The sequence below is a fragment of the Mucor velutinosus genome, assembly GCF_035048745.1.
Source record: "Mucor velutinosus strain NIH1002 chromosome Unknown tig00001563, whole genome shotgun sequence".
NCBI classification, from domain to species: domain Eukaryota; kingdom Fungi; phylum Mucoromycota; class Mucoromycetes; order Mucorales; family Mucoraceae; genus Mucor; species Mucor velutinosus.
This window is the reverse complement of record NW_027041904.1, coordinates 4,233,171-4,245,736: the sequence shown is the minus strand read 5'-3', so window position 1 is coordinate 4,245,736 and position 12,566 is coordinate 4,233,171. Positions and strand designations below refer to the sequence as shown.

At 37.1% G+C, this 12,566-nt stretch overlaps 3 protein-coding genes across 3 annotated transcripts; all 3 read left to right on the top strand.

Annotated features, from left to right (window-relative positions):
- Window positions 1-153: 153 nt before the first annotated feature.
- ATC70_010023 (uncharacterized protein) lies at window positions 154-1,884 on the top strand (the record flags this gene model as incomplete). Its single annotated transcript, XM_064829245.1, has 6 exons — window positions 154-360; window positions 419-502; window positions 560-616; window positions 671-1,350; window positions 1,458-1,573; window positions 1,640-1,884. The coding sequence occupies 6 exons, from the start codon at window positions 154-156 to the stop codon at window positions 1,882-1,884; spliced, it is 1,389 nt and encodes a 462-aa protein (XP_064686447.1).
- A 207-nt stretch (window positions 1,885-2,091) lies between these two features.
- ATC70_010022 (Aminotran_1_2 domain-containing protein) lies at window positions 2,092-3,148 on the top strand (the record flags this gene model as incomplete). Its single annotated transcript, XM_064829244.1, has 3 exons — window positions 2,092-2,138; window positions 2,201-2,600; window positions 2,663-3,148. The coding sequence occupies 3 exons, from the start codon at window positions 2,092-2,094 to the stop codon at window positions 3,146-3,148; spliced, it is 933 nt and encodes a 310-aa protein (XP_064686446.1).
- Window positions 3,149-3,539: 391 nt separating this feature from the next.
- On the top strand, window positions 3,540-5,257 carry ATC70_010021 (Ferritin; the record flags this gene model as incomplete). Its single annotated transcript, XM_064829243.1, has 7 exons — window positions 3,540-3,588; window positions 3,646-3,758; window positions 3,814-3,867; window positions 3,929-4,111; window positions 4,168-4,617; window positions 4,678-5,166; window positions 5,228-5,257. 7 exons carry the CDS (start codon window positions 3,540-3,542, stop codon window positions 5,255-5,257), a joined length of 1,368 nt encoding a protein of 455 aa, XP_064686445.1.
- Window positions 5,258-12,566: the final 7,309 nt, after the last annotated feature.

Below are 12,566 nucleotides of genomic sequence, written 5' to 3'. Positions count from 1 at the left end.
AAATCAAAAGATGATTAGTTGACCTGCAGTGGGAAAAAAAATAAATAAAAGGGATGTAAATTTAAAATTGCGGCTCACATTTAGTTTAAAGCGATGCAAAACGATTTTTTTAATTCGTGTTCTCTCTTTTCTTTACTTAACTATAGATCCAAGATGCCAACTTCGTTATATGATTCAGCATTTGAGTCTGTTCGTTCCATGTGGATAAGGAGTGTTATGTTTGTAACGCAACCTGTATTCCAACGATTACTCCCTGATCCCTATACAGAGGCAGGAAATGTTCGTGTAGATAGGAAGCCAGCGCACGTTAGCCGTGTTACTATGACTGAGATCGTTTCTCCTGCACAATGCAACATGATGGTAAGATACCAAATAGGGTGTACTTGAGCTGGTCGTCATCAAGGAACTGTCCAAATAGGGATACGCTTACGCTGGTACAATTCTCAGTTGGATCGATATTGCTGCAGGAATAGCAGCAAAAAGACATGCTGTATCTCCATCGGTAAGAAGACGAGAGAGCATGCTCGATAAAAGGAGAGTATTCATAACAGGCTCTTAGGTAACTAGATCTGTTGACGATGTCGCATTTCTGCATCCTGTCAAAGTTGGTGATATAGTATGTAATGCCGATCTCTTTTGTGAGATGTAGGTGCTAACAGCCCAAATCCAGGTAACAATTCAAGCGTCTGTCAACAAATCATGGAAAACATCAATGGAGGTTGGTGTCAAGGTGGAAGCCGAATCACCACTGTCGCATGAACGATTTTTTGTTGCACATTGCTATCTGAGCTTTGTAGCACTCTCGCCACGCCCAGAGGCAAAAACACATTTGGGCCGAATTCTTTCTGGATTCCAAACAATTGCCGTACCTGAACTATTACCAACATCCCCAATGGAGATTAAGCGATTCGAGATGGCAGAAACTAGACGGCAAGCTAGATTCAGACAGAAAAAGCCAGACCACAGCCAAATCCGAGAGTTGATGCGAGAATGGTCCCAAGGACTACGAGAGAAGGCTGATGCAGACGCTCCAATTAAACGACATCCAGGATATTTTGCTTCTTCAGAGCAACCATCGCCAGTGTCTGAAGGAATATCTGACGCGGAGGAAGAAAATATCATATTGAAAGCGAGAAAACGAGGAAGAAGATTCTCGCAGGATCCAAGGATGTTGCAGCAAGTTAAGGAACGGCCTATGGATTATACATTTGCAGAAGTTGTTGAATTGGTGATGCCTCAGCATGCAAATACCTTAAAAATTACCTTTGGAGGGCAAATCATGGCTTGGATGGAAATCTGTGCCATAGCAAGCGCCAATAGATTGGCCAAAGCTTATTTATTGACAGCCAGGTAAATCTTGCAGGAAGAATGCGGAGTGTCGAATGAGTCACATCAATTGATTTGACTCACACTCCACCCAAATGCAACCCACCATCTTACTTATTTCATGCCTATAGCATCGATAGTCTCAATTTTATAGCAAGTTCTGGCGTGGGTGATGTGGTTACTGTGCGATCTCTAGTTTCACGGTCGTTCCATTCGTCAATGGAGGTATATGTCAGTGTAGAAGCAGGTAAGCAAATGTTGGATTTAACATCCCGGTAGTCCGTTGATTCATGCAACTGAATTTTGGCCATAGAAAACGTATTGACAGGAGAGACCAAATTCACAAACGACGGATTCTTTACTGTGACAGCAGTGGACAGCGAAAACGTGCCTGTCATCATACCCAAAGTGATTCCTCAAACAGAAACCGGCATGGATTTGTATGAAGGTGCATTAGAAAGACGGCAAAAACGTTTGAATCAAAGAGTTGAGCTGGTCAATTTAGTCAACGCCTCACAGAACTGCGTTCCTGTCATTCATTTGGATGCAGATGAATAGATTTCGCTGGCGGAGATCTTGGCTTCTTTTGTCCATTTGCAGTGATAATTGCATGTCAATAAAGGAAAGACTCATATCTTTTGATGGGCCATTTAGACTGCTTTTCAGCGAAATTCCCCAGATTTAAAAGCATCTCCGAATTTTCTTGATAGACCTCTTCTTTTTTCATCCCATATCCTCTCAACTGCTTTGACTGCATCACTCAACATGTCTTGTAAGACCGTTCTCGCTTCAAAGGTTTCTGCTTCTTTCAGGTAAGCTGTACAGTATATGGAAGGGGTGGACATGTAGAAACTGAAATACCATGGACTTGTAGAAACCAAATCAAGGAAGATATCAAAGAGCGCAACATCAGACCAAAGTTGGTTGGTTTCCTCGCTAATGAAGATCCTGCTGCTATGAAATATGCTGAATGGACCGCAAAAACATGTGCTGAAACTGGCGTTGAATTCGAGCTTCGTAAGGTCACCAAGTTGGAGTTGGAAGGAAAGATCACAGAAGCCAATGAAGATAAGTCTGTCAACGGTATCATGGTGTACTACCCTGTTTTCGGTGGAAAGCAAGATTTGTATCTCCAAAGCTGTGTCAGCGAGCTCAAGGATGTTGAGGGTCTCTGTCACAAATTTGTGCACAATGTATATCACAACATTCGTTTCATGGATGACACTGAGACTATGAAGTGTATCATTCCTTGTACTCCCCTTGCCTGTGTCAAAGTAAGTTCTCTTTTGGTGTAGAATATCTGATCTTGTGTGATTAATCTATAATTGATTTATAGATCCTCGAGTATATTGGTGTTTACAATCCCGTTATTCCTTACGGTAACCGTCTATATGGCCGCACAATTGCTGTGATCAATCGCAGTGAAATTGTTGGTCGTCCTTTAGCCGCCATGCTTTCTAACGATGGTGCCAAAGTCTTCTCTGTGGATGTCAATGGCATCCAACTCTTTACTCGTGGTACTGGTATCAAGTTGGCTCGCCATCAAGTAGAGGACATTGATGCTACCGTTGAAGAAGTTATACCTCAATGTGATGTTGTCATCACTGGCGTACCCACACCCAAGTACAAGATGCCTACTTCTTTATTGAAGGATGGTGTTGTTGCCATCAACTTTTCATCCTCTGCTAACTTTGAAGATGACATCAAGTCGAAGGCTTCCATCTTTGTTCCTTCTGTTGGCAAAGTCACTGTAGCCATGTTGGAGCGCAATTTGCTTCGTTTGCATGATTATCAAAATAATTTGACTGAAAAGAAGAACTAAGACTGTAAATTTTTTTTAGAACATGTTCTCTCTTTATAGTTTGAGCATTCGCTTTGTAATATATTAAAACCTCAAATAAACACACCGATTGAAAAAGTAGCGTTATGCCTATACCACCATGCTCATCCTTGATCAATGCCGAACCAAGCAACACTCTGGCCAATACTACAATAAGACCGAACGCTTGCAATGAGTAAAACTGAGCATCACTCCTGTCTTTCTTTGTCATATTAAACAGATAACTTGCCTCGATAGTTGATATTCAGTAACGATATGGTTTGCTGAACCTTTAAACGCGTCACGTAACATCAAATGGTGTCTAGAAATAAAGGCAGGAAAACATATTCATTATAATCCTTGTGTCTTTTGAACTTTATCATCATTCATTGCAATGCCACGCGAAATAATTACCTTGCAAGCCGGACAGTGTGGAAACCAAAGTAGGTAGCATACAGTGTTTGGTGCTCTGTTACATTGCTAATCGCAGATGTTTATAGTTGGAAGTGAGTTTTGGAGACAAATCTGTTCTGAGCATGGCATCAGCAATGACGGAACCTTGGAAGAGTTTGCCACAGAAGGCGGTGACCGAAAGGATGTGTTCTTCTATCAGGTATGTCGAAATTGTCGTATGCATTCACTGATGACTAAAGGTATTGCTGTGTTAGGCTGATGATGAGCATTATATTCCTCGTGCATTGTTGTTGGATCTTGAGCCTAGAGTACGTATCACAAATTCAGTCGATTGCTTGTCAACCCATCTCATTATGGATATTTGTCTAGGTCATTGATAATATTAAAGCGTCGCCATTTGCCAACCTATACAACCCTGAGAATATATTCACGTCAAAAGATGGTGGAGGAGCAGGGAACATTTGGCCAAATGGATACACACAAGCTGAAAAGATGTCTGAAGATATTATGGACATGGTGGACAGAGAAGCAGACAACAGTGATTCATTAGAGGTAACGTGCAGCTGGCAAAGTGATTACTGTAGCTGCCACTAACATCTTTACAATAGGGATTCATGCTACTCCACTCAATTGCTGGCGGTACTGGATCTGGTTTAGGTTCATTTCTACTGGAAAGACTCAATGATCGCTACCCAAAGAAATTGATACAGACATACTCCGTATTCCCTGATTCGATTGAGGTATCCGATACAGTAGTTCAACCTTACAACAGCATGCTTGCATTGAAGAGATTGACAAACAATGCGGACAGCGTAGTCGTTCTCGATAATGCAGCTTTATCGCGTATTGCAACCGATCGATTACACATTCAACAACCCACGTTCGAGCAAACAAATCAGTTAGTGTCTACAGTCATGTCAGCAAGCACATCCACACTGCGATATCCAGGCTACATGAATAACGATCTCGTCAGTATCGTTGCTTCGTTGATCCCTACACCGAGATGTCATTTCTTAACAACGGCGTACACACCATTCTCTAGTGAGCAAGTGGAAAAGGTTCGCATGAATACACAGTATTATACTGTCTCTTGACTGATTTTCTCTTGTTATTTATAGGCCAAATCAATCCGCAAAACTACTGTCTTGGATGTGATGAGAAGATTACTACAACCCAAGAACAGAATGGTCAGCACAATGCCATCGAAGCGCAGTTGCTACATTTCAGTATTAGACATTATTCAAGGTGAAGCAGACCCTACCGATGTGCATAAGTCCTTGCTGCGTATCCGTGAGAGAAGATTAGCATCATTTATACCTTGGGGACCAGCTAGTATTCAGGTCGCACTTTCCAAAAAATCACCCTATGTTCAGACACCTCATCGTGTGAGTGGACTCATGCTGGCAAACCACACAAGTATTGCCTCTTTGTTCAAACGTACATGCGACCAATATGATAAATTAAGGAAAAGGAATGCATTCTTGGAACAGTACAGAAAACATGCCATGTTTGCTGATGATCTAGAGGAGTTTGATGATTCTCGTCGTGTGGTGCAAGAGCTAATCGACGAGTACGAAGCTTGCGAGACCCCTGAATATGTTAATTATGTAAGTTAGATGTTTCAAGAGAGACAAGGCAATTGTACGCTAATGTTTTTCATTGCACTAGGGTAAAATAAATACCTCAATGGAGACCTGAATGGATATAATAAAGACCCCAGTTTGCTGAGCAATGATTACACTGGCTGTTTTGTCAAGTCAATCATGCTGTTTATTTAAAATGACAATATGAATGTGAAAATGGTTGAAACCATGGTTTTTTTGAACAAACACAGCTACAGGCAATTGCTTTGCTATAAATTGTACATGAGCTGTAAACAATCAATTCCTACTACAGCTTCTGCTATCTAAACATCAAAGTTTCTCGCAACGCAGCATTTGCACATGTAACAGTGCCCATGAAATCCTTTTTCCAGATCCAAAACTACTACTGATGTACAGTGTATTTGTAAACTTCAATATCGTTAATCTTGTATATTGCAATCTACATATCTGCTTCACTTCCATCTAAACTTCTTGCAATGATACTTATTCATATAACCAATATAACTCCACAAAATAGGGAAGAGAAACAGACCAATCAAAACAAGGCTTTTGAAACCCCGATGACGGAGTTCCTAAAAATTTGGAGCCCCGATTTTGCCGAGATGACGATGGTGCAATTCAAATTTGCGTAGGTAGCATGGTTGGTGAGAGATGGGAGATTTTTGAAAATAGGTCATTTTGAATAGATGCTGCTAGTAAAACATTTTAAATTACTATATGAATGTGAGATGTATGTGTAGTGAAAGTTGTAGAGGGTACATTTTTTGACTAGGACATGTTTGATGTGAGGTTATGGAAAGTGATGCCAATGAGTAATGACGGAAGATGTTCCAAATGACCGATTTTCAAAGGGCCATATCTCTGAATTTTACCAAGTGAACGAGAGCTTCAAACTTAATAGCTTCTGTTTCTTTTTCAAATCTCTATACGATGGTATGGTTATTATAGATGAATAAAATAAAAAATAAATATCCCCTGCTTGTAGCTCATAAAATATATGATTTTGAGCAAATTTATGAAGGGAACGTATATCTGGTACTTGAAACTATTATATTATAATGGATATAATGTAGAGCTATCAAATGGTCTTTGTTTTGTGCGAATCCAGTGAGTATTTGTCGAGATATGGTCAAAAAAGGATATCATGCAAAATCATTGTTTTTTCTTCAGAATCTACGTGTGATAGCAAGCAAAAAATCTGGTGACGATTTTTTGGTCAGGACATGATTGTCAATATTTCATGATAGAGCCATGCCAGAGCTTCAAGCGATAGCTCATTTGATAGGAAATTTTTTGGCCTACAATGTTTAGTAATGCTTAACAAAATGTTTTGATGACAGATACTAATTAATCTTTTGAAAACAGTCAAAAAATTGCAAAAACAATCGTACCAGATATCAGGTAAACAATGTACACCAGAGGCTTGAAACAAATACCATTGTATTTTCCTTTGAATTCTCTACAAGTTTCATATAAGTTTGAAGGGGTGTTTACTATCAAGAAACGCGTAATTTGAAGGTCGATAGATTTCGGAATCCTATGGATCAACATTCAGAACAATAGAAATTGAAGCTCCGTTGACCTTCTGCACGTGTACACTACATGAGTATGAATTTGACCGAGAATTTTAAAAATCGGAGCGTACGAAAAGGGCCATATTAACTTACTGGTTTCAAGTTATCAATAGATACGTAACATGTTGGAGAATTTTGCTTTTAAGACTAGACAGTTGTGGCTTGCTTTGTTCGATAATAATAAGATTTGCAATTTAAGGTATGCATATTCCCCCGCTTAAAAATAGCATCTCCAATGTGGATTATCTCATGAAACAGAGGTTTCCAATATAATGTTCCCACTAAGAAGTTGCTCTAATATCATTATTCTACAACATATTTAAGCTTGATGGGATTCTAATTTTTTTACCTATGAGGACCTGGATGTACAAAATGTTTTTTTAATTTTGAGGTTTTCAACTTTGGACGATCGAACATCGATTTTTGAAAAAAGTGATGCTAGAGCTTTGAAAGTAGCATGTTCTTATATCAGTTTTTTTGCCGAGATGACGATGGTGCAATTCAAATTTGCGTAGGTAGCATGGTTGGTGAGAGATGGAGATTTTTGAAAATAGGTCATTTTGAATAGATGCTGCTAGTAAAACATTTTAAATTACTATATGAATGTGAGATGTAGTGTAGTGAAAGTTGTAGAGGGTACATTTTTTTGACTAGGACATGTTTGATGTGAGGTTATGGAAAGTGGATGCCAATGGAGTAATGACGGAAGATGTTTCCCAAACTGACCGACTTTCAAGGGCCATATCCTTCTGAATTTAGTTACCAAGAGTGACGAGTAGTCTTCAAAACTTAATAGCTTCTGTTTTTTTGTCAAATCTCTAATGGTTTAAAAAATAATATCCCTGCTTGTAGCTCATAAAATATATGATTTTGAGCAAATTTATGAAGGGACGTATATCTGGTACTTGAAACTATTATATTATAATGGATATAATGTAGAGCTATCAAATGGTCTTTGTTTTGTGCGAATCCAGTGAGTATTTGTCGAGATATGGTCAAAAAAGGATATCATGCAAAATCATTGTTTTTTCTTCAGAATCTACGTGTGATAGCAAGCAAAAAATCTGGTGACGATTTTTTACGATGGTGCAATTCAAATTTGCGTAGGTAGCATGGTTGGTGAGAGATGGGAGATTTTTGAAAATAGGTCATTTTGAATAGATGCTGCTAGTAAAACATTTTAAATTACTATATGAATGTGAGATGTATGTGTAGTGAAAGTTGTAGAGGGTACATTTTTTGACTAGGACATGTTTGATGTGAGGTTATGGAAAGTGATGCAATGAGTAATGACGGAAGATGTTCCAAATGACCGATTTTCAAAGGGCCATGGTAGGTTATTATAGATGAAAAATAAAAAATAAATATCCTCCTGCTTGTAGCTCATAAAATATATGATTTTGAGCAAATTTATGAAGGGAACGTATATCTGGTACTTGAAACTATTATATTATAATGGATATAATGTAGAGCTATCAAATGTCTTTGTTTTGTGCGAATCCAGTGAGTATTTGTCGAGATATGGTCAAAAAAGGATATCATGCAAAATCATTGTTTTTTCCTTCAGAATCTTACGTGTGATAGCAAGCAAAAAATCTGGTGACGATTTTTTTGGTCAGGAACATGATTGTCCAATATTTCATGATAGAGCCATGCCAGAGCTTCAAGCGATAGCTCATTTGATAGGAAATTTTTTGGCCTACAATGTTTAGTAATGCTTAACAAAATGTTTTGATGACAGATACTAATTTAATCTTTTGAAAACAGTCAAAAAATTGCAAAAACAATCGTACCAGATATCAGGTAAACAATGTACACCAGAGGCTTGAAACAAATACCATTGTATTTTCCTTTGAATTCTCTACAAGTTTCATATAAGTTTGAAGGGGTGTTTACTATCAAGAAACGCGTAATTTGAAGGTCGATAGATTTCGGAATCCTATGGATCAACATTCAGAACAATAGAAATTGAAGCTCCGTTGACCTTCTGCACGTGTACACTACATGAGTATGAATTTGACCGAGAATTTTAAAAATCGGAGCGTACGAAAAGGGCCATATTAACTTACTGGTTTCAAGTTATCAATAGATACGTAACATGTTGGAGAATTTTGCTTTTAAGACTAGACAGTTGTGGCTTGCTTTGTTCGATAATAATAAGATTTGCAATTTAAGGTATGCATATTCCCCCGCTTAAAAATAGCATCTCCAATGTGGATTATCTCATGAAACAGAGGTTTCCAATATAATGTTCCCACTAAGAAGTTGCTCTAATATCATTATTCTACAACATATTTAAGCTTGATGGGATTCTAATTTTTTTACCTATGAGGACCTGGATGTACAAAATGTTTTTTAATTTTGAGGTTTTCAACTTTTGGACGATCGAACATCGATTTTTGAAAAAGTGATGCTAGAGCTTTGAAAGTAGCAATGTTCTTATATCAGTTTTTTGCCGAGATGACGATGGTGCAATTCAAATTTGCGTAGGTAGCATGGTTGGTGAGAGATGGGAGATTTTTGAAAATAGGTCATTTTGAATAGATGCTGCTAGTAATTAAATTCGGAATCCTATGGATCAACATTCAGAACAATAGAAATTGAAGCTCCGTTGACCTTCTGCACGTGTACACTACATGAGTATGAATTTGACCGAGAATTTTAAAAATCGGAGCGTACGAAAAGGGCCATATTAACTTACTGGTTTCAAGTTATCAATAGATACGTAACATGTTGGAGAATTTTGCTTTTAAGACTAGACAGTTGTGGCTTGCTTTGTTCGATAATAATAAGATTTGCAATTTAAGGTATGCATATTCCCCCGCTTAAAAATAGCATCTCCAATGTGGATTATCTCATGAAACAGAGGTTTCCAATATAATGTTCCCACTAAGAAGTTGCTCTAATATCATTATTCTACAACATATTTAAGCTTGATGGGATTCTAATTTTTTTACCTATGAGGACCTGGATGTACAAAATGTTTTTAATTTTGAGGTTTTCAACTTTTGGACGATCGAACATCGATTTTTGAAAAAAGTGATGCTAGAGCTTTGAAAGTAGCATGTTCTTATATCAGTTTTTTGCCGAGATGACGATGGTGCAATTCAAATTTGCGTAGGTAGCATGGTTGGTGAGAGATGGGAGATTTTTGAAAATAGGTCATTTTGAATAGATGCTGCTAGTAAAACATTTTAAATTACTATATGAATGTGAGATGTATGTGTAGTGAAAGTTGTAGAGGGTACATTTTTTGACTAGGACATGTTTGATGTGAGGTTATGGAAAGTGATGCCAATGAGTAATGACGGAAGATGTTCCAAATGACCGATTTTCAAAGGGCCATATCTCTGAATTTTACCAAGTGAACGAGAGCTTCAAACTTAATAGCTTCTGTTTCTTTTTCAAATCTCTATACGATGGTATGGTTATTATAGATGAATAAAATAAAAAATAAATATCCCCTGCTTGTAGCTCATAAAATATATGATTTTGAGCAAATTTATGAAGGGAACGTATATCTGGTACTTGAAACTATTATATTATAATGGATATAATGTAGAGCTATCAAATGGTCTTTGTTTTGTGCGAATCCAGTGAGTATTTGTCGAGATATGGTCAAAAAAGGATATCATGCAAAATCATTGTTTTTTCTTCAGAATCTACGTGTGATAGCAAGCAAAAAATCTGGTGACGATTTTTTGGTCAGGACATGATTGTCAATATTTCATGATAGAGCCATGCCAGAGCTTCAAGCGATAGCTCATTTGATAGGAAATTTTTTGGCCTACAATGTTTAGTAATGCTTAACAAAATGTTTTGATGACAGATACTAATTAATCTTTTGAAAACAGTCAAAAAATTGCAAAAACAATCGTACCAGATATCAGGTAAACAATGTACACCAGAGGCTTGAAACAAATACCATTGTATTTTCCTTTGAATTCTCTACAAGTTTCATATAAGTTTGAAGGGGTGTTTACTATCAAGAAACGCGTAATTTGAAGGTCGATAGATTTCGGAATCCTATGGATCAACATTCAGAACAATAGAAATTGAAGCTCCGTTGACCTTCTGCACGTGTACACTACATGAGTATGAATTTGACCGAGAATTTTAAAAATCGGAGCGTACGAAAAGGGCCATATTAACTTACTGGTTTCAAGTTATCAATAGATACGTAACATGTTGGAGAATTTTGCTTTTAAGACTAGACAGTTGTGGCTTGCTTTGTTCGATAATAATAAGATTTGCAATTTAAGGTATGCATATTCCCCCGCTTAAAAATAGCATCTCCAATGTGGATTATCTCATGAAACAGAGGTTTCCAATATAATGTTCCCACTAAGAAGTTGCTCTAATATCATTATTCTACAACATATTTAAGCTTGATGGGATTCTAATTTTTTTACCTATGAGGACCTGGATGTACAAAATGTTTTTTAATTTTGAGGTTTTCAACTTTTGGACGATCGAACATCGATTTTTGAAAAAGTGATGCTAGAGCTTTGAAAGTAGCATGTTCTTATATCAGTTTTTTGCCGAGATGACGATGGTGCAATTCAAATTTGCGTAGGTAGCATGGTTGGTGAGAGATGGGAGATTTTTGAAAATAGGTCATTTTGAATAGATGCTGCTAGTAAAACATTTTAAATTACTATATGAATGTGAGATGTATGTGTAGTGAAAGTTGTAGAGGGTACATTTTTTGACTAGGACATGTTTGATGTGAGGTTATGGAAAGTGATGCCAATGAGTAATGACGGAAGATGTTCCAAATGACCGATTTTCAAAGGGCCATATCTCTGAATTTTACCAAGTGAACGAGAGCTTCAAACTTAATAGCTTCTGTTTCTTTTTCAAATCTCTATACGATGGTATGGTTATTATAGATGAATAAAATAAAAAATAAATATCCCCTGCTTGTAGCTCATAAAATATATGATTTTGAGCAAATTTATGAAGGGAACGTATATCTGGTACTTGAAACTATTATATTATAATGGATATAATGTAGAGCTATCAAATGGTCTTTGTTTTGTGCGAATCCAGTGAGTATTTGTCGAGATATGGTCAAAAAAGGATATCATGCAAAATCATTGTTTTTTCTTCAGAATCTACGTGTGATAGCAAGCAAAAAATCTGGTGACGATTTTTTGGTCAGGACATGATTGTCAATATTTCATGATAGAGCCATGCCAGAGCTTCAAGCGATAGCTCATTTGATAGGAAATTTTTTGGCCTACAATGTTTAGTAATGCTTAACAAAATGTTTTGATGACAGATACTAATTAATCTTTTGAAAACAGTCAAAAAATTGCAAAAACAATCGTACCAGATATCAGGTAAACAATGTACACCAGAGGCTTGAAACAAATACCATTGTATTTTCCTTTGAATTCTCTACAAGTTTCATATAAGTTTGAAGGGGTGTTTACTATCAAGAAACGCGTAATTTGAAGGTCGATAGATTTCGGAATCCTATGGATCAACATTCAGAACAATAGAAATTGAAGCTCCGTTGACCTTCTGCACGTGTACACTACATGAGTATGAATTTGACCGAGAATTTTAAAAATCGGAGCGTACGAAAAGGGCCATATTAACTTACTGGTTTCAAGTTATCAATAGATACGTAACATGTTGGAGAATTTTGCTTTTAAGACTAGACAGTTGTGGCTTGCTTTGTTCGATAATAATAAGATTTGCAATTTAAGGTATGCATATTCCCCCGCTTAAAAATAGCATCTCCAATGTGGATTATCTCATGAAACAGAGGTTTCCAATATAATGTTCCCACTAAGAAGTTGCTCTAATATCATTATTCTA